Source organism: Ranitomeya imitator, chromosome 4 (genome assembly GCF_032444005.1).
Source record: "Ranitomeya imitator isolate aRanImi1 chromosome 4, aRanImi1.pri, whole genome shotgun sequence".
Lineage (NCBI taxonomy): Eukaryota > Metazoa > Chordata > Amphibia > Anura > Dendrobatidae > Ranitomeya > Ranitomeya imitator.
Window position 1 is genome coordinate 204608129 of NC_091285.1, and position 27888 is coordinate 204636016.

The window sequence follows — 27888 nt, forward strand, 5'->3', positions numbered from 1 at the left end:
GTATATATATTATTACTTCATACAGCGCTAGATAGCTTTAAAGCCGGTAATTCAATTGCCGGCTTTTGCTATCTCCTTCCTAAACCCGACATGATATGAGACATGGTTTACATACAGTAAACCATCTCATATCACCTTTTTTTTTGCATATTCCACACTACTAATGTTAGTAGTGTGTATATGCAAAATTTGGCCGTTCTAGCTCTTAAATTAAAGGGTTAAATGGCGGAAAAAATTGGCGTGGGCTCCCGCGTAATTGAATTACTGGCTTTAAAGCTATCTAGCGCTGTATGAAGTAATAATATATATACATATATGTGTCTCACTGACATATATATATATACCTATTCTATGTGTACACATTTATTCTACCTATTCTATTGTAAGCTGTCAGTGTGATTTTACTGTACACCGCGCTGAATTGCCGGCTTTTCTCTCTAACACCGCTGCGTATTTCTCGCAAGTCACACTGCTGGTCCGTGTGTAATCCGTATTTTTCTGCCTTCCATAGACTTTCATTGGCGTTTTTTTGCGCAATACGGTGACAAACGCAGCATGCTGTGATTTTCTACGGCCGTAGAAAGCCGTATAATACTGATCAGTAAAATACGGCAGATAGGAGCAGGGGCATAGAGAATAATTGGGACGTTTGTTAGGCGTGTTTTACGGACGTATTTTCTGCACTCATACGTCCGTAAAACTCGCTAGTGTGACGCCGGCCTCAGTAGACAAGCCAAAGCCATACAGTTATTGTACAGCATAAGAGCTGAGAAACTGTCATTCTTGTGTATCGTTGCTGTTGGTGCACGCCAGAGGATTTCTAGGGATTCCTGGTGTTTGGTCATACTATCAATTTTGTAACTATTGAAAAAATTCTACATTTTTTCCACAATCTTTTCCTGGTACAGAAGTAAGATCTGCTTCATGCATGTGAATATGCAAGAAACGTATTCCTTAGTTAATGTCTTTATAGGCAACCGTAGTGGGTGTTTGGTTACATCTTGGAAAACATCTTCCTCAAAAAATCTTGAGGAAAGATGACAAAGAACCAAAACATATGGATGTTGGGTGCAAATAGTGACAGAATGGTTGCGAGTAGATTGCAGCACTCCGTGTCAGTGGTGTATTAGTAGGGTCCTACCCCTTGCAGTACTTATGAAGAACTAGGTATTCGCTAGTAAAATAGATGCGATGTTTATTTGCAAACCAATATATAACATTTCAGCCAACAACCATTGCGGTCAGGCCGCTGGACCACTAGTGCTTCTCTCGCAAACCTCTCCTATATGCAGTCTGTATGCCTGAAGAAGGTCTAGGTTGTTGATGGAGATGTTATGGATTGGATTGCAAGACAGAAACAATGGCTTTCATTGATTTAAACAGGTTGCCCTTATGCAATTTGCAACATTACTGCAGGAAAAGCAGGCCACAAACAAGGCTAGATTAATCCATTTTTACATCTTGTAAAACTGACTGTTTCTCTTCCATGCGTCCTTTGTTTTGCTTAGATGCCGCATCCATATATTCTCATCTGTTTTTAAAAACTGAAAGTGAACTGTCTGAACTTTTATTCTCTTATTGATTTGTGTCAATGGATCAGTGAAGTAAAAAGTACCGGTGTGTCTTTTTTTTCATCCCTCATTAACAGATCTCCATAGACTTTGATGGTCGAGTCTCACCCATAAAATGGATGAGAAAAGGACATGCTCTAAGTCTTAAGGATCAAACAAACGGATCCGTTTATAAAATGGTTGTGTGTATGGCTATTGAAGCACTACGTGTCACACGGATATGGGAATGTAGATCAGACGAGCGTATTTTATGGATGTGTGCTGTCCAAGTAAAAATTGGACAGCACACTAACCGATATAGTTCAGTTGGGATGTTCAGATGACAGTTTTTTCACAAAGGCTGAATGTCCGTGTGATAATAATTGTAGCACACTCCATACTCTTCTATATCTCAGATAAAACTAACCTATTTAAGTCTATGGGTGCACAAAAGAAATCGGCTCTGTGTGCCATTTATTGTAAAAATGGGCAGCACAGTGACATACAGGCTAAGAACTGGCCCACGTGAGAACGGGTCAATTCCTGGTGGGCCCCTGTGCAGGAATGGTCACTTACCCTTTGATATGAGCAATAGTTGGCACAATACGGTTGATTCACTATGTAAAGACAGATGTAGAATTACATCATTCATTTAACAAACTATCCAGTGTATTACTATCTACAGTTCTGAGTGAGGGAAAAACAGAAATTCTCCAAATCATTCTTCATATCTCCTCAAAAACGTTGAGTTTCTGCTCCCAAAAAATCAGCAAAATATCTGTGTGCACTTAGCCTAGGGCCAGAACTCTGTTGAAAATGTATTTAACTGGCTCCATGGTGTATAAAACTCCCTATTAATGCATATGGGCATTGTTGTAAGCTTTAATAATGTTTGCTTGCATAAATGGAGAAGTTTGAGCAATTCAAGAGGATTGACTACTTTGTGTTCTTAAACTTAAATTGCTACTGAATCAGTCATGCACTGTGTTGTTGACCACATATCTCCCCTGTAGCGTTACATAGCATTAATGCAAATCAATGGAGTAGCATGTGATACATTCTCACCAAGTCCTTCAAAGCAACCTTTGCAGTTGCTTTCACCCCTGGAAAATTGAGTAGTCTCTTTCCTTATGACATCCAGAAAGCATATTATGAAGGATAATCAGAGAGGACATCCATTTTTAAATTGATCTTGTTTGTGCAATTTAGTCATTAGTCAACATGGTATCATATTTTCAATGGCAGCAAATTAATATTTTGGGGAGATTTACTAAGCAAAACTAGCCAGAATTATGTAAGAAACAAAAACAAAATTAATTAAGCATACGGCATAAGACACATTTATTGAGTTTTTGCTCCCAGGTCACAAGTTTTGTCATAGGGTCTCTGAAACTTGTTGGTTTTATGGCATAAGGAGCAGGTGTGGACATATCATTGGTGCCACCACGCAAGGGCCCAAGAGGTATGGGACCCACTTCTAGTTTCAAATCAGCTGCAGGTTCTGTCACAGATACAAAGAGGGGCCCATATACTTGTCTTGCACAGGGGCCCTCTTCTGTCGGTGTCCACCACTGATAAAGAATAATATATAACTAGCAAGGTGCACCAGAAACATTATATATTTTTGTTCGGAAAGAGAAATCCTAATATAAATCGGAGGTCCGAATCTACAGTAGTTCTTGGACTACTTGCGATCTGCGGAACCAGTCCCTATAGATGGATAAACGCATAATTTGTCCATTTCAAAGAAAAAAAAATTAACATTATGTAAATTGTCACATGTATTAATGGGTTCATGTGTTCTATTTTATCACTCCAAATTGACACAAAACAGTTGTACAAAGACACATGTATTCTATATACAAATGCATATAACATTAATGTTAATTACTCTTCTGTATTTAAATATATCTATATCCCATTAGAATGCTGATCAGACCTAGTTTATAGGTGACAAAAATACAGATAAAGTTACAGTTTTTGCATAAAAACGTCTTCATTATTGTACATCCCAGATTTCGCAAAGGAGGGGAGTAAATTTGTGATCTCTGACTCTCCAAGACATAACCATGTCTGTATGGTGATGGCTAAATGTCCTTAACTCAGTGAGACGCCCCAAAAGTCGGGCGAAGTGTTGAGGGTTGTTGGGGTGATGCTGCTTGCACAGCTTCTCTAGAATATGCAGGAAGCTCTCCTGAAGATTCTCCACCGACTCCTTGTCTTTGATGTATTGTCGATCTGTAATGAATGGTGAAGTATAAAAAATGAGTAAATGTCACCACACAGATAACTGGAATGTTGGAAATGCATGACGGCGCATAATTCGTCTTCTGAATGCTTGTGAATAATGGTAACAACAAAGAGAATCAACAAACATTGGGGGAGAATTATCAAACTAAATGCTGCAGAATTCTGTGCCAAAATACTGTCTTTAACCAGTTCGAGACTGGGCCATTTACCTGTGTTTACGTTTTTTTGTACATACGGTTTAAAAACCTATAAAAAAAATTCTCGTTCAGATAGTCAAGTAATTTTTGCATCTTTTTTTTTCATGCTACATGAGGTTTCATTTTTATCATATTCTCTGTTTTTTTTTGCTTCAGGTTTTTTTTTTTGCGGGGCTAGTAAAAGCAATTTGGATTATTTTTCATTTATTTTACACATTCTGCCCCCAATAAGGACTTAATAGTCCTTTGTGAGACATTTTAAATTTTGAAGTATTTTTATTTTCATCTCATTTCCCTTGTAACTGGGGCTGATATATTAGCCCCAGTCACAAAAGAAATTCAGCCTCCTGGCTGCATAGGAGAGCTGTCTGGGTCTCTTATGACCCAGCAACTCCTGCTTCCTGCTATACATAGCAATCACATTGCTGTGTATGTAGGAGGAAGTGCCATCAGCACTTCTTACTACTGCATACAAAGTGCTTATTTAGAGCTGTGTGTTCAATGAACGAGAAGGCAAAGAGGAAAATACACCTTCTGTGCCTTCTCTCTGGCGACTCACTATCTTTGACAGCCAGATCCCCACTTTCGCAAACGATATGATCACATATAGCTACTCTCCTGTGTAGTGATGTTTTAGAATGTCACTGCAGCGTATGAGCCGGAGAGGCCAGTCAATTAAGGACCGAGCAACTTTGTGGGTTAATAACTCGGCCTCATTTTTCAAATCAGACCAGTGTCACTTTATGTGGTAATAACTCTGGAAAGCTTCAACATATCCCAGTGATTCTGAGAATGTTTTTTGTGACACATTGTACTTCATGTTAGTGGTAACATTTGACTATGTAATTTGCGTTTATTAATGAAAATAACAAAAATTTGACGAAAAATGTCTACCTTTCCAAAATTTTATTCTTATGCCCTTAAATCAAATAGTTAGACCACACAAAATAATTAATAAATAACATTTACCACATGTCTAATTTACTTCAGCATCATTTTTTAAACAGAATTTCTTTTTGAAGTGTTAAGTTAATCAGCAATTTTTCATTTTTACAACAAAAGTTACAAAACCTATTTTTTTAATGACGAGGAGAGGCCTATGTGACAGAAAATACCCAAAAGTAACACCATTTTAAAAACTGCATATTTAAAAGTGCTCAAAACCACATTCAAGAATCGTATTTACACTTTAGGTGCATCACAAGAATAAAAGCTATATGGAAGGAAAAAATTAAAATTTTAATTTTTACAACAAAAATGTTACTTTAGCCCCAAATTTTTCATTTTCACAATGCTTACATTAGAAAATGGACCAAATAATTTGTTGAGCAATTTCTCCTGAGTACATACATACCCCATACATGGTGGAAAACTACTGTTTGGGTGCATGGCAGTGCTTGGAAGTTAAGGAGCACCATTTGACTTTTAAAGTGCAAAATTGGCTGGAATAGATAGCGGATGCCATGTTGCATTTTCAAAGGCCCTGGTGTGCCTAAATAGTGGAAATCCCCCCCCCACAAGTGAACCCATTTAGTAAACTAACCTCTCAAAGAATTTATATAGAGGTGTGGTGAGCATCTTGAACCCACAGGTGGTTTACAGAATTTGATAACGTTGAGCCATGCAAATTAAAAATTTGGGTTTTTTCTCAAAAAATATTGTTTTAGTCCCCAATTTTTTAGGGTAACAGGAGAAAATGGACCATATAATTTGTTGTGCAATTTCTCGTGAGTACAGGGATAACATATATGTTGTCAGAGACTTTTTTGGGCACACGACAGGGCTTGGAAGGGAAGGAGCGCTATTTGATTTTTGGAATGCAAGATTGTCTGGAATAGATTGCAAATGCTTTGTCTCATTTGGAGAGCGCCGAGGTTCCAAAACAGCAGAAACATCCCAAAAGTGACCCCATTTGGAAACTACACCCTTAAGAAATTTATCTAGGGGTGTGGTAATCATCTTGAACCCATTGGTGCTTCACGGAATTTTATAGTATTGGGCCATGAAACTGAAATATTACATTTTTTTCACTGAAAATATTCCTGAAGGCCCAAATTTTTCCAAGTTTCGCAAAAAAAAAGGGTTTGTGTTTTTTTGTGGAACAAAAGGGACATTTTAGCGGAGCCTGTCCTTTGATGCCTAAGCAAAAGGAATCAACTCATTTAACTGTTGGTAGTCTGGAGTTGAATAAGCAAGGGGTACATTTTTCGTTAGCCTGCATTTCCCCGTTTGTCCAGACAGCAGAGGTGATGTTGGAGAGCAAAACTAAGGACATTTCTGTGTTTGTTGACAGTGGAGCTGGAGTCAGTATGGTTGATGCTGAGTTTGCTATAAAAGGTACCTTCACACATAACGATTTCGTTAACGATATCGTTGCAACGTCACACTTTTTGTGACGTAGCAACGATCCCGCTAACAATCTCGTTATGTGTGACAACGACCAACGATCAGGCCCCTGCTGGGAGATCATTGGTCGTTGGGGAATGATCAGGACCTTTTTTTGGTCGCTGATCACCCGCTGTCATCTTGTAACCAGGGTAAATATCGGGTTACTAAGCGCACCGGCCGCACTATCAGCGGCGATTTCCAGGAATTAAATCAAATTACCATCCGAGATCCATACCCTCTTCCTCTGATTCCGGATCGGTTCAGCCAGGTGGTGGAAGCTAAGGTATTCTTCAAGTTGGATTTAAGGGGGGCTTACAACTTGGTTAGAATCAGAGAAGGGGATGAAAGGAAAACGGTGTTCAATACCCCTTAGGGTCCTTTCGAGAGTTTGGTCATGCCTTTTGGTTTGACCAATGCACCTGCGATATTCCAGCATTTCATTAATGATATTTTCCATAATTTGGTGGGCATGTTTGTAGTGATCTATCTAGATGAAATTTTTGGTTTATTATCCTGATTTTGAGACACATCGGGGTCATATTAAGCAGGTGCTGCAAATATTAAGAGATAAACTATACGCCAAACTAGAAAAATGTGTTTTTTCGCCGTCCAGGAAGTGCAGTTTTTGGGGTACCTGCTGTCATCTTTGGGTTTTCAGATGGATCCGGAAAAGATCTGTGTTGGCCTTGATTGGGACCATCCTGAGAACTTAAAAGCTCTACAATGTTTTCTGGGCTGATTTTTACTGGAAATTCATCCAGAGTTATTCAGTAATTGTGAAACTCCTTAGGGTATGTTCCCACGTTCAGTATTAGGCAATGCTTTGGACGCAGCACATGTCCGCTGCATCCAAAGCGCTGCCGGCTTTTGAACACAGGTGATTACGCATGTGTTCACTGAACCGTACAGAATCACCGCGCTGAATACATTGGACACGAAATTTATCTTGCGGAGACCGAGTCTGGAATGATGCGCCGCATGTCCATCTCCGCACTGAGTCCCTGAAAGCATAGTGGAGATGAGATTTCTTCAAATCTCATCCACTACACTGTAACATCTGGCCGCTGCGGGTTTGATGCTGCGGATGAACGCAGCGTCAAACCCACAGCGTTTACTGACCATGGAAACATACCCTTACTAACATGACAAAGAAGGGGTCTGATTTTTCCAAGTGGTCGGATGCCGCCCTGCAGGCTTTTTTCTCCCTAAAGAGCTGTTTTGCCATCCCTCCTATACTTAGTCAACCCGATGTTTCCCACCCATTTATTGTGGAGGTTGATGCATCAGAGGTGGGGTTGGGGCTGTGTTGTCTCAGGGTCTGTCCCCTGGTAATTGGCATCCATGCGCTTTCTTTTCTAAGAAATTATCTCTGGTGGAGATAAATTATGACGTAGGTAATAGGGAGCTTTTGCGATTAAATTGGCATTTGAAGACTGGCGACATTGGTTGGAGGGAGCTGTCCATCCTATTACTGTTATCACTGACCATAAGAACTTGTCATATCTTCAATCAGCTAAAAGTCTCAACCCTAGGAAAGCTAGATGGTCCCTGTTTTTTAACTAGGTTCAATTTTGTTGTCACCTTCTGTTAAGGGGTCAAAAATGTCAAGGCTGATGCTTTGTCTAGGAGCTTCCCTTCCCTTCCTCGATTTTGCAGAAGGGGTAGTCATTTCGGAATTGTACTCTGATCTGGAGGGTGAGGTGTTGGAGGCCCAGGGGGACGCCTCTGCTTCCTGCTCTCCAGGAAGGTTATTTGCACCATCTAGTCTGCACCGCAAAGTAATTAAGGAGCATCACAACTCTGTGTTTGCTGGTCATCCTGGTGGTAAGGCAACTGCGGACCTCCATTCTGGTCGTTTTGTTGTCCGGGGTTGCAACGGGATGTGATTGAACGCGTATCTTCTTGTATTATCTGAGAGCGTTCTAAAGTATTGCTCACCTGTCTGTCTGGTACTCTTCTTCCTCTACCTATTTCTATCTGAACATGGACACACTTATTCATGGATTTTATTACTGACCTGCCGGTATCTGCAGGCAAAACTGTAGTTTTGGTGGTTGTAGATAGGTTCAGTAAAATGGTTCACTTCATCGCATCACTTCGGAATGCCAAGACTCTTGTTCAGGTGTTTGTAAATGAGATTGTGAAGCTTCACACTGTTTGTTTGCAAGTTCTGGAGGGTGTTCTGTTCTCGACTGAGGGTGCAGCTAACCTTTTTCTCTGCCTTCCATCCCCAGTCGAATGGACAGACTGATCGCATTAATCATAATTTCGAGACTTAACTCAGATGTTTTGTCTCCGAAAATCAGGAGGATTTGGCATCCTACTTAGACCTGGCAGAATTTCTATTAATAATCACCGTCAAGAATCCACCGGCAAGTCAACGTTCTTTGGTGCATATGGTTACCATCCACAGTTTGGCACTTTTAGCAGGGGAGGGGCTATCAACCCCTCCTCCCCTGGTAATCACCCTGTTGTGAATTCTGCTCTTGGGTTCCCTCCAGTGGTTGTAGCTGGGAATGCAGTTGTCTCCGAGTCACAGTCCTGGCCAGGTGTATCTGCTAATTGCTGTTCTGACTGGGATATTTAAGTGTGCAGGATTCATTAGCCCTGTCCAGTTGTCAATGTTTCTTTGGAAGTATTGGATCTCTGCCTGGCCTCACCTGCCTAGCTGCCAGTTCAGCAAAGATAAGTGTTTATTTCTTTTTCTGAAGCACACTTGCTGTGTGCTTATTTTCAGTGCTGATCTTTTGTTTCTATTTGCTCCAGCTTTGACTGTGTCAGTTGCTTTTCTCTGTCTGGTTGGATTCTCTGGAGTTGCAGTTATACTCTCCACATCTTTAGTTAGGTGGTGGAGTTTTGTATTTTCTGCTGTGGATATTTTTGTAGTATTTTTATGCTGACCGCTTAGTATCCTGTCCTGTCCTTTTCTATTTAGCTAGAAGTGGCCTCCTTTGCTAAACCTGTTTTCTGCCTGCGTGTGTCTTTTCCTCTCCAACTCACAGTCATTATTTGTGGGGGGCTGCCTATCCTTTGGGGGTCTACTCTGAGGCAAGACAGTTTTCCTATTTCCATCTTTAGGGGTATTTAGTTCTCCGGCTGTGTCGAGGTGTCTAGGTTTTGTTAGGCCAATGTTTAGGCACACAGAGGCTCTCCAAACGTGGCATGGTGTCCGCTAATGATTGGAGCTAATTTTACATATGAGGTATCGGTGTACTTAAGACAAATTGGACAACAACCTTCAGGGTCCAGTTTCTCTTTTTACCCTTGGGAAAATAAAAATATTGTTGCTAAAAGATCATTTTTGTGACTAAAAAGTTAAATGTTCATTTTTTCCTTCCATGTTGCTTCTGCTACTGTGAAGCAGCTGAAGAATTAATAAACTTCTTGAATGTGGTTTTGAGCACCATGAGAGGTGCAGTTTTTAGAATGGTGTCACTTTTGGGTATTTTCAGCCATACAGACCCCTCAAACTGACTTCAAATGTGAGGTGGTCCCTAAAAAAAAAAAATGGTTTTGTAAATTTTGTTGTAAAAATGAGAAATTGCTGGTCAAATTTTAACCCTTATAACTTCCTAGCAAAAAAAAAATGTTTCCAAAATTGTGGTGATGTAAAGTAGACATGTGGGAAATGTTATTTATTAGCTATTTTGTGTCATATAACTCTCTGGTTTAACAGAATAAAAATTCAAAATTTGAAAATTGTGAAATTTTCTATATTTTTGCCAAATTTCCGATTTTTTTCACAAATAAACGCATAAATTATCGACCTAAATTTACCTCAAACATGAAGCCCAATATGTCATGAAAAAACATTCTCAGAATTGCTAGGATCCAATGAAGCGTTCCTGAGTTATTACCTCATAAAGGGACATTGGTCAGAATTGCAAAAAATGGCCAGGTCAAAATAGGCTGGGTCATGAAGGGGTTAAATTCAAAATAGTTCATTTTTTCACATTAATGTACACTCTGCACCCCATCTTGACTGAAAAAAAAACAGAAATGTATAAATTTTTGCAAATTTAATAAAAAGAAAAACTGAAATATCACATGGTCATAAGCTTCAGTTTTTCTTTTTTAATAATACTTTTTTTTCAGTCAAGATGGGGTGCAGAGTGTACATTAATGAGAAAAAAATGAACTTTTTTTGAATTTACCAAATGGCTGCAATGAAACAAAGAGTGAAAAATTTAAAGTGGTATGAATACTTTCCATACCTATTCATAAGCCATTCTGTGATCTTTGAGAGGCAGAATGAACAAATCAACAGCCGATCAAGAATTGTTTTTATCTATTTTTTACGCCGTTTCTTGTGTGGTATAAGTGATTAAGTGATTAGACGGTTTAATTCTTTAGGTCAGTATGATTACATTGATACCAGATTTATATAGTTTTTTTTAGTGTGGCTGCTGTCACACATTAAATGATGCTTTTTTTGCAAAAACAAATTTTTTAATTGCTATATTTTGAGAGCTATAACTTTTCCAAATTTCTGCTGACAAAGTTCTGTAAGACCTTGTTTTTTGCAGTACGAGTTGATGTTTTTATTGGTACCATTTTTAGGCACATGACATTTTACAATCGCTTTCTATTCTGATTTTTGTGAGGCAGAATGAAAAAGAACAGCAATTCAGGATTTTTTTATGCCGTTCCACGTGTTGTAAAATTGATAAGGCAGCTTTATTCTTTGGGATAGTATGATTACTATTAAAAAATTATCAAGGTGCTCGTGGTGATCTCCTTGAGTTCACCACAGTTCATCAGGCCGCTCACAGTGAAGTATGGGAACGCAGCTTCAATGACCTGACCGGCAGTGAACTCTATGACGTTACAGCTAGTGACTGTAGCTGCACTCACAGCATATCATCACAGAGTTTTCAGCCTGGATGGTTGCATCATGCCACCTTCAAGGTTGTAAGCCTAATATCGCAGACATAGATTATGGCATGGGACAGTATTGAATCAGCACTTCAGACAGGTGAGGGATATGGTTGTTTTTTTTTTGTTTTTTTTTTCAGGAGACAAATTTTCAGTTTGTAGGATTTTTCTCTTCATAGGTATATTTTTGAGTAAAATGTAAATTGTTCTTTTATTCTATAAACTACTGACAGCATGTCTCCGAAGTTCCAAGCAATACATTTTGTATTTATTTTCTGAAAATGAGAATAGATCTAAATAACAAAAAAAAGCATTGCTTGCAGACCTCAAATAATGCAAAAAAACCCACAAAAACAAGTGTCATGACCAAGACCGGGTTTTGAGTCTTGTCTTCCTTTTTTCCGATCTGATCATGTCAGGGTTAACTTTTCTCAGCATCAGTCTGGTCTCAGGGTTGCTATTTAGCCATGCTGTGTCCTGAAGATCATGTCAGTTATAGTTTCTGCTGTGTGCTGATGTAAGCTGACTCTGATTGCTCTGATTTGTCCTGCTGCGTTTGCTGTCTAAACCCGTGTCTCCATTTTCCCCTGTTCCCGTCTTGATTCAGTGTTTCGCTTTAGCGTGCAGACTCCCTGGTTTTGACTTGGCGTATCCTGACCTGTTTCTGTCATTTGTCTTTTGACTTATCTGCTCCTGACTGTTACTGACCCCCTGGCTTGTCTCTGACCACAAGTTTGCTTATTCCTTTTGTACTGCGCTACAGTCTAGGATTTGACCCTGAATGTTTTAACTATTCTGCTGCCACCTTTGGTAGCCTCACTGTTGCACTGCAGGTTAGCGATGTTTAGATGCAGACCTGCTTCCTCTCTATTGCCATCTAGTGAAGCCTGCACCTACCTGCATTGCAGCAGCATGACAACAAGTTAATAATCATTTAGAAACAAAGAAACAATACTAATGTTTTAACTCAGGAAGCGTTCAGAAATCAATATGGAATAACCATGATGTTTAATCACAGCTTTCCTGCGTCTTGGCAAGGCTGGAATTGGGGAGGTTGTTCTTTGCAAAGGACTATGTATCAAGCCGCATACAAGGTTATCCTGGAAAAACAGTTGATTCCTTCTGCTCAGGCAATGTTCATCAACTCTGAGGACTGGTTTTTCCAGCAGGACAATGCGCCATGCCACGCAGCTAGGTCAATCAAGGTGTGGATGGAGGACCACCACATCAAATCACTGTCATGGCCAGCAGGGGTTTTAGGCAAAGTGGGGCCCTAGGCAAAGTTTAAAATGGGGCCCCAAATGCGACAATACTGAAGTCGTTCAATGCTTGTTTACCAGCCTCTTTCCACCATCTGAGAAAGAATGATGGGGTCAGAACAATCACTAATAGATCACTAACAGATCACCATACAGTATCATGTTATCAGCAGCACATCTACAGTTTACACCGCTGATGTGCTGCTGAGAACAAGGATTTTCGTTCCGACAAACAATCTGAATATGCAGCATTTTTACTTGCAAAACAGCCACGACCAATCAGCGACGGGCACAGTCCGGAAGAAAATGGCCGCTCCTTCCTCCCCGCAGTCAGTGCCCGGCGCCCGCATACTCCCCTCCTGTCACCACTCACACAGGGTTAATGCCGGAGGTAACGGGCCGCGTTATGTCACGGTAACGCATTCCGTAACCGCTGCTATTAACCCTGTGTGACCCCAACTTTTTACTATTGATGCTGCCTATGCGGCATCAATAGTAAAAAAATGTAATGTTAAAAATAATAAAAAAAACAAAAAACTTGCTATTCTCATCCTCCGTCGTAGCGTCCTCTCCTCGGCAGTGCAAGCAACAGGTTGCGGGGCCAAGGATGGTATGCGAGAAGGACCTTCCATGATGTCACGGTCATGTGACCGCGACGTCACCACAGGTCCTGCGCTCATCCAACCCTGGGACCGGAAGCTGCCGCATGCACCGCACAAAGGTGACAGGACTACAAGGGCTCCCTCAGAAGGTGAGTATATGTTTATTTTTTATTTTAACTCTTTTTTTAACCTGTTACATACGTGGCTGGGCAATATACTACGTGACTGGCCAATATACTACGTGACTGGGCAGTATACTACGTGGCTGTGCTGTATACTACGTGACTCTGTGCTGTATACTATGTCGCTGTGCAATATACTATGTCGCTGGGCAATATACAACGTGACTGTGCAATATACTACGTGGCTGGGCAATATACTACGTGGCTCTGTGCTGTATACTACGTGACTGGGCAATATACTACGTGACTGGGCAATATACTACGTGACTGGGCAATATACTACGTGACTGGGCAATATACTACGTGGCTGGGCAATATACTACGTGTCTGTGCTGTATACTATGTGGCTCTGTGCTGTATACTATGACGCTGTGCAATATACTACGTGACTGGGCAATATACTACGTGGCTGGGCAATATACTACGTGGCTGGGCAATATACTACGTGACTGTGCAATATACTACGTGGCTGGTCAATATACTACGTGGCTGGGCAATATACTACGTGGCTGGGCAATATACTACGTGGCTGGGCAATATACTACGTGGCTGGGCAATATACTACGTGGCTGGGCAATATACTATGTAGCTGGGCAATATACTACATGACTGGGCAATCTACTACGTGGCTGGTCAATATACTACGTGGCTGGGCAATATACTATGTGGCTGGGCAATATACTACGTGGACATGCATATTCTAGAATACCCGATGTGTTGGAATCGGGCCACCATCTAGTATAGTATAATGCACCGCCATAGTCATCCATCCATGTAGTACAATTCACTTCCCATAGTATAATGCACCCCATATTTCTTCATATAATATAATGTATTCCCCATTGTCCTCAATACAGTATAATGCAGCCTACATATAGTATAATGCAGTCACCCCAGAGTATAATGCAGCCACCCCATAGTGCATAATGTAAGCCCCCATAGAAAATAATGCAGCCCCCTCATAGTATAATGTAGCCCCATCAAAGAGTATGATGCAATCATCCCTCATAAAATCTAATACAGCCCCCCATAGAATATAATACAGCCCACCTCCCCATAATATATAATGTAGCCCCCATAGAATACAATGCAGCCCCCCATAGTATATAACACAGCCTCCCCATAGAATATAATGTATCCCCCATAGTATGTAACACAGCTTACCCCATAGAATATAATGTACCCCCCAAGTACAAAACAGCCACATAGTATATAAAGCAGCCTCCCCCCATAGAATATAATATACCCCCATAGTATACAACACGGCCTCCCCCATAGAATAGAATATACCCCCACAATAGTATATAACACAGCCACATAGTATACAACATGGCCTCCCCATAGAATATAATATACCCCCCATAGTATATAGCACAGCCCGCATAGTAGATAGCACAGCCCATGTAGTAGATAGCACAGCCCACGTAGTATATAGCACAGCCCGCGTAGTATATAGCACAGCCATGTAGTATATAGTACAGCCCACATATTAGTATATAACACAGCCCACATAGTAGTATATAAAACAGCCCACATAGTATATAGCAAAACCACTTAGTATATAGCACAGCCCACATAGTAGTATATAAAACAGCCCACGTAGTATATAAAAACAGCCCATGTAGTATATAAAACAGCTCACATAGTATATATATCACAGCCATGCAGTATATGGCACAGCCCACATAGTAGTATATAACACAGTCCACATAGTAGTATACAGCACAGCCCACATAGTAGTATACAGCACAGCCCACGTAGTATACAGCATAGCCCACATAGTAGTATACAGCACAGCCCACATAGTAGTATACAGCACTAGCAGACGCCGGTATAGTTCAATGTGGCAGCTGGGGAGTCGGCACTGGCGGCAGGTGGGCCCCCTTGCCTCACAGGGGCCCCATAGCAGCTGCATGATGTGCCGCTAGCTGGGGCCCCTGGGGGAGTGGGGGCCCCAGGCAGATGCCTGGTCTGCCTGCCTCTAATGCCGGCCCTGATGGCAAGCCCAATCTCCAGACCTGAACCCCATTGAAAACCTCTAGAATGTAATCAAGAGGAAGATGGATAGTCACAAGCCATCAAAGAAGAACTGCTTACATTTTTGTATCAGGAGTGGCATAAGGTCACCCAAAAGCAGTGTGAAAGACTGGTGGAAAGCGTGCCAAGACGCATGAAATCTGTGATTAAAAATCATGGTTATTCCACAAAATATTTATTTCTGAACTCTTCCTGAGTTAAAACATTAGTATTGTTGTTTCTAAATGATTATGAACTTGCTTTTTTGCATTATTTGAGGTCTGCAAGCAATAGATTTTTTTGTTATTTTGACCATGTCTCATTTTCAGAAAATAAATACAAATTTATTGCTCGGAACTTCGGAGACATGTTGTCAGTAGTTTATAGAATAAAAGAACAATTTACATTTTACTCAAAAATATACCTATAAAGAGAAAAATCAGACAAACTAAAAGTTTTGCAGTGGCCTCTTAATTTTTGCCAGAGCTGTATTTTACAATATAACTATGGGGTTAGTAATGGGGGCATCTTATAGACGCCTCTACATTACTAACCCATGGCCTTGATGTCATCTGACAACACAAAGGACATCAGCCCCACAAATATTACCCCATTTGCCACCTCCACAAGGCAAGTGGTAAGAGTGAGGCCGAGTGCCAGACTTGGCACATCTTATGGATGCACCATTTTTGGGGCGGCATAGGGCTGATGTAGGTAGACATGGTGATAGGGGGGGGGGGCAATATCTCTGACCCCCTTCCCAGGCTATTAATATCAACCCACAGCTGTCTGTTTAGCCTTTGCTGGTTTGAATTTATAGGGTGGGACCCTGTGTCATTTTTTTTTTCTGGAGCTCCCCGTAAATTCACCAGGAAAGGCTAAGCAAACAGATGTGAGCTGTTATTAATAGCCTGGGAAACTTAAAGGATATTGTTCCAGATTATTAATATCAGCCTCCTGCCGTGGGCTTTCCTTCGCTGGTTATGAAAATTGTGCGGAAGCCCTAGCCATTTTTTTTATTTAATTATTTATTTTACACAGGAGTTACACAGCTGCTGCTGAATGCAACTCCCATTATTGTCACCTGCAACAAATACACTGTAGGAAAAAAAGCGCAATCGAGTCTTATCCGGGTTATATGTCAGAAAACACAATCAGATTAAACTCACCTGATGTGATATGAGAAGAGGCATATAGATTTATCAATAATGACTAGTGATGAGCAAGAAGGATTTTTGCTCGGGTCTCACTGAGCACGCTCGGGTGGTCTCCGAGTATTTGGATGTGCTCGGAGATTTCGTTTTCATCGCCTCAGCTGCATGATTTACGGCTTCTGGACAGCCTGAATAAATGCGGGAATTCCTAAACAGACAGGCATTCCTCACATGTATTCATCCTGTCTAGCTACCGTAAATCATGCAGCTGAGGCGATGAAAACGAATTCTCCGAGCACATCCAAATACTCAGAGATCACCCGAGCATGCTCGGGGAAACCCGAGCACCGAGTATACTCGCTCACACCAATAATGACAGCTGTCGCAGATCCACTGGTCACAGTGACCTAAACGCTCAAAGTATCAAAGGCTGAAAAGGTTAGTGGATACCATTCACGCTACTGTACAAATGATGATCCAGGCTAGTTCAGGGTAAAATATTGATGGTTTTAATCTCAATATCAACGCGTTTCGAAGTCAACAGGACTTCTTCCTCAGGAGAGCTCTCACTCAACGCATTCTGAAGTCAACAGGACTTCTTCCTCAGGAGATGCCCTCCTGAGGAAGATGCTCTCCTGAGGAAGAAGCCTTGCTTACTTCGAAACGCGTTGAGATGTAGTGTAGATGTAGTGTAGTAGTCAGAGAGTGTAATAGGCAGCCAATGGAAGTGCACCCCCCATAGATATGGTGCTATAGAATATCAGGGGGACTGCATATATTGGCCAATAGTGCCATACACACAAAAACCCTAGAAGTCCATATGTAACAGCCCTGTAATAACTGGTGCATTTTTAAGGTATGTTTCTGTGAGCTCCACATGTGATCGATCATACATTAATAGCTGCAATGTATTATGACATTTATATTTGTATATAGAGACAACATACCTGGTGTAAGAATAACTATTGCTGACAAAATAGCATATTCCTCCTCAATCATTTTCAGTTCTCCAAGACTTTTATAAAAATTGAACATTGGAATGATGTACTCGTGTGATAAGCCTAGAATAAAACACTTTGAATCAGTCTTGTTAATGTGCTTACTTTATAGTACCCCTGTGTTTCCTATTACCTTATAATTGCATCAGGAATCAATAAACTTACAATAAATTGCCAAACAATCCCTGAACAGTCTTGTGTGAATACCTTCTTTGTGAGGCAGTGACTGGTGTCACAGGTAGGGGGTCATTGTTTGTTCTCTCCAGGATGCGCATAGAGGGGTAGTGAGGCCATGAGGGGGCGTTGTAATCGCAGGTGTAGCTGTGATTACAATGGTGAAGCAGTGACTGATTAAAAGCCTCGGAGACGTGTATCAGTTTTGGTCTTGCAAGCAGACAGAGCAGTTGGTCTGCAGAGAACTCCCTGTGTGAGGCAACACAGGGTCAAGAGGAGCCAAAGAGTCTGGCACCCCTGCGTACACGGCAGTGTGGACGCTCATGGCAATCGGTCCCAGACTGTCTTTTGTTTTCCCGGCTGTGATCCAGAGGATACAGCGTGCTGTGCACTGTGAGGTTTTGGACATTAAACACGTTTTGTTTTGAACTTGCTTGGGTCACTGCCTCATCACTGCATAGCGTGAACACCGCTACACTACACTTCTTATAATGATTTGGCTTTGTTTTACTTCTTGAAGGCTTCCTACCCTTTGGCAAAAAAAAAAAAAAAACAGGCAGGAGCAATGCCTGAAGTATTTTTCACTTTAATACAAAGCTGACTACTGTAAAAAAAAACAGTGTGAACATACCCCAAAGGCGGTTATATACATAGTTTTTTTCTTTTTTCAAATGCCTTTGTAGTTATTCATTTTTTTGTGTGATGTTTTTAAGGGCTCTTTCAGACGTCAGTTTTTCTCATAGCTGTTCTAGTTCTATCCGTGTTTTTCAGAGATACAACTCTTACCTAATATATAATTATAATCTGTGGATTAGTTCACTTGTCTGTGTAATTTTTCTGATAACAGAGACTTGTCTGACATTGATCCAAGTCTCTGGTGTAACTGGTCATGAACTTGATGGACAGACATAGCCATGCTTTATCCCATCCATGCTCCGACCACACTCACATAGCTGGCTGGGAATGACGTTAAATGCAAAAAGTCACTTTTTTCTCAACTTTCAAGCGCAAAAATATTGTGACTTATTAATGTGTTCTACAGCAGAATTCCAGCGTAAACGCCTTAAGGCCACGTTCACACATTCAGTATTTGGTCAGTATTTTACCTCAGTATTTGTAAGCCAAAACCAGGAGAGGGTGATAATCCAGAAGTGGTGACGTGTTTCTATTATACTCTTCCTCTGGTTGTTCCACTCCTGATCTTGGCTCACACATACTGAGGTAAAATACTGACCCAATAATGAACAAATGAAAGCGGACTAAAAGGGATTTTTTTCTACCTAATCTGAGAGCAGCATGATATAGGCAAAAAGACCCTGAATCCAATGATTTATCACTTAGTTTACTTTGTACAGCCATTAGCACACTCTGAGCTTGTATATTTAGCAATGCAGCAGAGCTAAGAAAGCTAACCCCGCCCACATCAGGCTCTCTCTGTATAGAGCTATAGACAGTGAGCTGCTTATCACAGAAGGGGGCGGAGTCGGACTACTATTGCTGTGTCCAAGCAATGATAAGCTTCTGGTGCTAAAACAATCATTGCAAGTAAACAAAAGCACTATGGTTTAACCCCTAAAGCATGTCTTCTTCGGATTTCATAGCAAAACCTGCTGACAGATTTCCTTTAAGGAATCGGCCCCATAGACTTGCACTGGTGAGCCTGATTCGTGACATGGCCTAACATTTCCGCTTTTGGTATTTACTACTAGATTTGGCTCTAAAAAGAGAATTGAAAACTGGCACAAAACTTTCATATGTATTTTAATTTTTTTAACATACTTATATTAACCAGCACTGAGATTAGCACCAAAAAGAACACTATATATCTATTTTTTTTTCTGTTTTGGATCAACTCCTGACCTAAACCTTTAGCAACATTCAACTCTTTTTAGTGATGCAATTTAACCCAGTGATCCCCTGGCGGGTGCCCCCAGGCAAGTAGAGATCAGCTCTGCCAATGATTAAGGCATCTTTCACACTTGCGTTGGTATGGGGCCGTCGCTAAGCGTCGGCGTGACGTACCGACGCACGTTGTGAAAATTCGGCACAACATGGGCAGCGGATGCAGTTTTTCAACGCATCCGCTGCCCATTCTCAGTCCGGGGGAGGAGGTGGCGGAGTTCCGGCCGCGCATGCGCGGTAGGAAATGGTGGACCCGACGTACGAAAAAAGCGTTCCTTTGAACATTTTTTTGTGATGACGGTCCGCCAAAACAAGACGCATCCAGTGCACGACGGACACGACGTGTGGCCATACGTCGCGATCCGTCGGCAATACAAGTCTATGGGAAAAAAACCGCATCCTGCGAGCACATTTGCAGGATGCGTTTTTTTCCCAAAAAGACGGATTGCGATGGATCTAAAACGACGCAAGTGTGAAAGTAGCCTAATGTTACATCAGATTATTGTTTTCTATTGTAACTGGGCTTCCCATGGAGAAATTAAAAAATAATTAACTATAGAGATATACAGTGTATCTCTACGTATGTACGATTATAGGAAGAATGGCTCCTTAATGCACCATTATTGTAGCCTCATTCATTCGAGAATATACATTTTAAATGACCATAAGAAAATACAGAATCTATTTTCATACTTTATTTTAATGTAAGTTAAAAAATATACTGAGGGGGGAAAAACCTGTGTATGAAAATTGTTATATAATGAAAAATTATTTTGGCAGTAGAACAGGTAAAAAAAAGTTAAGGTCGTTAAACTAACACCTGTGCGTGAATGCATGACTTATGTTATCGTATAACACAATATAAATGTACAATAGAGAGTTACTCTTGACAACTAACCATGTAAATTATTGCCAAGTATACAGCCTAGGTCATGTCATATTGATCCACTAGGTGGCACTATATACATTGTCATTTCACTACTCCAGCTCTGCAGTTTTGAAGCAGAACTTTCTACAGTAACACATCACTCTGGGTTAGATTATTAGGTGATCTGACAGCCACAAGCAAGATAATGCTGTAGGGTATATAAGGTATTATTTCTCATAACTATATAAATTAGACAGAAGTTGGCTGATTTAGCATTGAACAAATATTTGTCTGCACATTTTAGTCCACATAGGCCTTTACAACAGTACGAGAATACCTGTTAGATCCCCTTCATCAAAGCATACGCAAAACGCGCATCAGGGTTTTTCCCTGGACTTTGTAGTGCATTCTGTCTCTATTGGTGAGCGGTTCATATGAAATAGCACTGGGTTTTTATTTATTCTACTGTTGATTAATTGCTATACCACAATTATCATCAGATGTTAATTAATCTTTGAGGTTGATGAATAGATTGTACTCGTTCCTTTTGTTATATGCTTTTTGCATTGTATGACATGTTTCTCCTACAATAACTATCCTATTTACTGTGATTTTGTCATCTAGATGCACTTTAATAACATATTTACTGCCAATATTCTGTGGTCATACTGTATATGTCTGCATATTATTTGGAATTCTTTGATCTTCCTTTGGCAAAACCTTCCTTTTTATTCAATGTGTACATTGTTATTTCTTGTTAATTACTGTATGAAATAAACGTAGCATTTTCACTAATTGAATTTAGTGCTCCAGTCTGTGTGATTCTTGTAGGGTCTTTGTTAGATTACACTGGTTGAGCCCCATCAGTTGTAGAAAGATTTTTCATGCAACGATTGTGATGAAAATTTCAAACCTCTAAAAAATGTCACCCTACGAATGTTATTTGTGGTTGAAATCTCCCATTTTCATTAACTTTATTCTAATGTGTATGGGCAACTTTAGACGGGAATTCAATCAGCCCAAAATTCCCACTTCGATCAGGCATCAGATTATAGATTAATGTTTAAGAGCAACCTATATTCTGACTATAGAGCCTTTGGAGCTAGGGTCGGCAGCTAGTAGATGGGCTCACAAAATGACAGTGACATTACATTAAGGAATTTCAGTTTGACATTTCTTACTGTAAGTCGCAGCCACATCGTAATGTTCATCCAATGTACACAGTGTTTTGTCTGTATGATAAAAATTGTATTCATTGCATTTTTTGGACTTTATTTCATATACAACTGAATGCCAAGGAACACAGCATTAGCTTAGTGATGTAAGAAGAAGGTCTCCTGGAGGTGGTGTGATTCTCTAATAAAATCTATAATCCTGACTCCTTCCTGGTCGGACTTGCTTGTTCTGATGTGCTTACAGTGAACACGACCAGAACTAGTTTCCATGCAATGGATTTAAATAATACATATTATTATTATTATTATTATTATTATTAATACATATTATCTGCTGTATAGTCCAATGTTGAATGAGAAACTTTTGGGGGAAATTAGTTTTGATGGAATTGTTCTTTAAAAAAGTCTTATGAGACCAGACAAAAAGGTTCTGTCTTTTCCTAAACTCAAAGATATCCAATCCTACCCTCAACATTTAACATACAGCTCCTGCACATGTAAGTGCATCATATATGTTGTATCATAGAAAATAATGTATCATAAAGAAAGTGCATTGCATACAGTTGAAACCAGAAGTTTACATACACTGTATAAAAAGACAACATATGTATGTTTTTCTCAATATCGGAAATGAAATCAGAATAAACATTTCCCATTTTAGGTCAATTAGGATTGCTATAATTATTAATATTTGCCAAATGCCAGAATAATGAGAGAGAGAATGTTTAAGGCATTTTTATTACTTACTTCAAAGTCAAAAGTTTACATACACTAAGAATACTATTCCTTTAAAGAATTGTGGGCTGCCCATATGATGTCATGTGTTTGGAAGCTTTTGATATAGTGCCTCGTTCAGCTGTACAAACAATTACACACGAGTACAAACAAGATGGGTAAGCCCAGCCATCATACCGCTCAGGAAGGAGATGGGTTCTGTGTCCTAGAGTTGAACGTACTTTGGTCTGACATATGCATATCAAGGACAAAAGCAAAAGACCTTGTAAGATGAGGGCGGAAGCTGGTAAAATTGTGGCAATATCCACAGTGAAACAAGTACTGTATCAACATGGCCTGAAAGGCCACTCTGTCAGAAAGAAGCCTTTATTCCAAAAGAAACATAAAAAAGCCAGATCAATGTTTGCAAGTGCACACCGGAACACAGACCTAAATTTTTGAAGACATGTCCTGTGGTCTGATGAAACTAAAATTGAACTTTTTGGCATAATGACTATAATAAGTTTGAAGGAAAAAGGGAGAAGCTTGGAAGCCCTCCCCCATAGAATGTAATACAGCCCCCATAGAATTTAATGCAGCCAGCCCCCCATAGAATGTAATGCAGCGAGCCCCCATAGAATGTAATGCAGCACAGCACCCATAGAATGCAATGCAGCACAGCCCCCATAGAATGCAATGCAGCACAGCCCCCATAGAATGCAATGCAGCACAGCCCCCATAGAATGCAATGCAGCACAGCCCCCATAGAATGCAATGCAGCACAGCCCCCATAGAATGTAATGCAGCACAGCCACCATAGAATGTAATGCAGCACAGCCCCCAAAGAATGTAATGCAGCACAGCCCCCATAAAATGCAATGCAGCACAGCCCCCATAAAATGCAATGCAGCACAGCCCCCATAGAATGCAATGCAGCATAGCCCCCATAGAATGTAATGCAGCCCCCCCATAGAATGTAATGCAGCACAGCCCCCAAAGAATGTAATGCAGCACAGCCCCCATAGAATGTAATGCAGCACAGCCCCCATAGAATGTAATGCAGCACAGCCCCCATAAAATGCAATGCAGCACAGCCCCCATAAAATGCAATGCAGCACAGCCCCCATAAAATGCAATGCAGCATAGCCCCCATAGAATCTAATGCAGCCCCCCCATAGAATGTAATGCAGCCAGCTCCCATAGAATGTAATGCAGCACAGCCCCCATAGAATGTAATGCAGCACAGCCCCCATAGAATGTAATGCAGCACAGCCCCCATAGAATGTAATGCAGCACAGCCCCCATAGAATGTAATGCAGCACAGCCCCCATAGAATGTAATACAGCACAGCCCCATAGAATTTAATACAGCCCCCCCAATAGCCCCACAATCCAGTTATCACTCATTAGTAACACAGTAACATAGTTAGTAAGGCCGAAAAAAAGACATTTGTCCATCCAGTTCAGCCTATATTCCATCATAATAAATCCCCAGATCTACGTCCTTCTACAGAACTTAATAATTGTATGATACAATATTATTCTGCTCCAGGAAGACATCCAGGCCTCTCTTGAACCCATCGACTGAGTTCGCCATCACCACCTCCTCAGGCAAGCAATTCCAGATTCTCAGTGCCCTAACAGTGATGAATCCTCTTCTATGTAGGTGGAAAAACCTTCTCTCCTCCAGACGCAAAGAATGCCCCCTTGTGCCCGTCACCTTCCTTGGTATAAACAGATCCTCAGCGAGATATTTGTATTGTCCCCTTATATACTTATACATGGTTATTAGATCGCCCCTCAGTCCTCTTTTTTCTAGACTAAATAATCCTAATTTCGCTAATCTATCTGGGTATTGTAGTTCTCCCATCCCCTTTATTAATTTTGTTGCCCTCCTTTGTACTCTCTCTAGTTCCATTATATCCTTCCTGAACACTGCTGCCCAAAACTGGACACAGTACTCCATGTGCGGTCTAACTAGGGATTTGTACAGAGGCAGTATAATGCTCTCATCATGTGTATCCAGACCTCTTTTAATGCACCCCATGATCCTGTTTGCCTTGGCAGCTGCTGCCTGGCACTGGCTGCTCCAGGTAAGTTTATCATTAACTAGGATCCCCAAGTCCTTCTCCCTGTCAGATTTACCCAGTGGTTTCCCGTTCAGTGTGTAATGGTGATATTGATTCCTTCTTCCCATGTGTATAACCTTACATTTATCATTGTTAAACCTCATCTGCCACCTTTCAGCCCAAGTTTCCAACTTATCCAGATCCATCTGTAGCAGAATACTATCTTCTCTTGTATTAACTGCTTTACATAGTTATGTATCATCTGCAAATATTGATATTTTACTGTGTAAACCTTCTACCACATCATTAATGAATGTGTTGAAGAGAACAGGTCCCAATACCGACCCCTGCGGTACCCCACTGGTCACAGCGACCCAGTTAGAGACTATACCATTTATAACCACCCTCTGCTTTCTATCACTAAGCCAGTTACTAACCCATTTACACACATTTTCCCCCAGACCAAGCATTCTCATTTTGTGTACCAACCTCTTGTGCGGCACGGTATCAAACGCTTTGGAAAAATCGAGATATACCACGTCCAATGACTCACCGTGGTCCAGCCTATAGCTTACCTCTTCATAAAAACTGATTAGATTGGTTTGACAGGAGCGATTTCTCATAAACCCATGCTGATATGGAGTTAAACAGTTATTCTCATTGAGATAATCCAGAATAACATCCCTCAGAAACCCTTCAAATATTTTACCAACAGTAGAGGTTAGACTTACTGGCCTATAATTTCCAGGTTCACTTTTAGAGCCCTTTTTGAATATTGGCACCACATTTGCTATGCGCCAGTCCTGCGGAACAGACCCCGTCGCTATAGAGTCCCTAAAAATAAGAAATAATGGTTTATCTATTACATTACTTAGTTCTCTTAGTACTCATGGGTGTATGCCATCCGGTCCCGGAGATTTATCTATTTTAATCTTATTTAGCCGGTTTCGCACCTCTTCTTGGGTTAGATTGGTGACCCTTAATATAGGGTTTTCATTGTTTCTTGGGATTTCACCTAGCATTTCATTTTCCACCGTGAATACCGTGGAGAAGAAGGTGTTTAATATGTTAGCTTTTTCCTCGTCATCTACAACCATTCTTTCCTCAGTATTTTTTAAGGGGCCTACATTTTCAGTTTTTATTCTTTTACTATTGATATAGTTGAAGAACAGTTTGGGATTAGTTTTACTCTCCTTAGCAATGTGCTTCTCTGTTTCCTTTTTGGCAGCTTTAATTTGTTTTTTAGATAAAGTATTTTTCTCCCTATAGTTTTTTAGAGCTTCAATGGTGCCATTCTGCTTTAGGAGTGCAAATGCTTTCTTTTTACTGTTAATTGCCTGTCTTACTACTTTGTTTAGCCACATTGGGTTTTTCCTATTTCTAGTCCTTTTATTCCCACAAGGTATAAACCGCTTACAGTGCCTATTTAGGATGCTCTTAAACATTTTCCATTTATTATCTGTATTCCTATTTCTGAGGATATTGTCCCAGTCTACCAGATTAAGGGCATCTCTAAGCTGGTCAAACTTTGCCTTCCTAAAGTTCAGTGTTTTTGTGACTCCCTGACAAGTCCCCCTAGTGAAAGACAGGTGAAACAGTACAATATTGTGGTCGCAAGAGTGTGCAAAGCAGTCATCAAAGCAAAAGGTGGCTACTTTGAAGAACCTAGAATAAAAGACATATTTTCAGCTGTTTCACACTTTTTTGTTAAGTATATAATTCCACATGTGTTAATCCATAGTTTTGATACCTTCAGTGTGAATGTACAATTTTCATAGTCATGAAAATACAGAAAAATCTTTAAATAAGAAGGTGTGTCTGTAGATACAGTAACAGAACGAAAAATGCTGCATAGATTCAAGAACAGAACTTAGCTTACTGCATACATATGGAACAGAACCAACCTTAGTACATAGATATGGTAACAGTCAAGCTTGCTGCTTAGATACGGTACCAGAACTGAGCTTACTACATAGATGTGTATCCATAACAAACTTACTGCGTAGATACAGGAGCAAAACAATGCTTACTACAGAGCTATTGGAACAGAACCTGATGTCATATTAAAAACTCTGTGGATTGGAAATTGTATGTTGTTCTCATAGTTTCACCTAATTCATTAAACATGTTGTGATGGCAAAAGCTGAACTCTACACAAAAGTTATACAGTTAGGCTCTTTCGCACGCTACCTTTAATAAAAAATAAACAATTTTTGGAAACTTTATTTCAGCCCTCAAAAAATATTCAAATTTTGTTTTAGGATACAAAATATTGTATCATACAATTATTAGGTTCTGTAGAAGGACGTAGATCTGGGGATTTATTATGATGGAATATAGGCTGAACTGGATGGACAAATGTCTTTTTTCGGCCTTACTAACTATGTTACTATGTTACTATGATACTGTTAGGATTCGGTTGTTTTCACGCTCTCTTCACAACACTGCTCCATACACAGTTTGCCTACTTATGATGATATGGCAACCTCTTCTTGTTCTGCTTTTCACATATTAAAGAATGAGAGAAGTAGAAGAGTAAGCGATTGGATTGTGATTGTCTCTATTCAAATTGCATATGGAGCTGTAATGTGATGAGTGCAGGGAGGGTGAAAACAGGCAAATCCAAATAGTACATTATACAATTAAGCAGCCAGAGTGAAATCCTACAAATGTCCTGGACACCTCTTTAAAGGGAACCTGTCACCTCAAGAAATGCTATTAATCTGCAGATATACAGTCAATGTGCAGGTAAATAGCATTCAAAACCTGGTAAGCCAACTTACTACCCTCAGATCCAGTGCAAAATGGTTGAAGGACATAGTGAGTCTGGACAGGGAGGATACTGCGTTACTGCAAGATGCGGTACGACATGGGAACGTACTGAGGGATTTAGAAAGAAACTCAGGGAAAGCTGAGAAAGTGAACTGAATGCACACATGTGCTGACACTGTAACTGGAAAAGATGTGCTGTGAACGAAGAAACGTAAAGTGTTATATTATGTTTGAAATGGATTCTGTCTCTTTATACAGACCAAGGCCGGCAGCCAAACTCCAACCAGCCCGATGGGATACTGTTGGGACAGAAGGTATGCTGCACGGGAGACATTATATTCATGTGATGGGGACCAGGGCACGCTAACGCACATGCTCTCGGCCATGACTATGACCCTGGCGCTCCCTCACACTTGGCATAGTCGTCAGGAGGATGCCGCAACTGTGCTGCGAGGAAATGCCATGGAAGATATTGTCAAAATGAAAGGAAAAGATGAAGAAAATGTGGATGTGACTCCAATACTGGACTTGTCTAAGTCCTTGAAAGTGACTGACACTGTGTTGGTAAAGATGGCGCGCAAATGGAGGATGACATCTCTGAACCTTCCCTTCGTGGGCGTCCTGATGGAGAAATGGTGAGAGAAGCTGTCTGACAGAAACTGTGGCCAAATCATGGTGCCTGCCCCTGATGGGTGTGCTGGAGGAGACGAAGATCCGCCCCTGCAACAGATTACCAAAGTATGG

At 40.6% G+C, this 27888-nt stretch overlaps 1 protein-coding gene across 3 annotated transcripts in view; it reads right to left on the reverse strand.

Annotated features, from left to right (window-relative positions):
- Positions 1 to 2869: 2869 nt before the first annotated feature.
- The window catches only part of NR1H4 (nuclear receptor subfamily 1 group H member 4), a 288102-nt gene continuing 263083 nt past the window's right edge, over positions 2870 to 27888 (reverse strand). The window contains exons 9-10 of one of the 3 annotated variants that reach the window (XM_069764302.1): positions 17421 to 17534; positions 2870 to 3788 (exon numbers count right to left, since the gene is read on the reverse strand). In XM_069764302.1, coding sequence (XP_069620403.1) covers positions 3550 to 3788; positions 17421 to 17534 — 353 coding nt within the window. In that variant the 3' untranslated portion in view covers positions 2870 to 3549. The remainder of the gene's footprint in view (positions 3789 to 17420; positions 17535 to 27888) is intronic. The other 2 variants (XM_069764304.1, XM_069764303.1) reach the window with 2 other exon arrangements.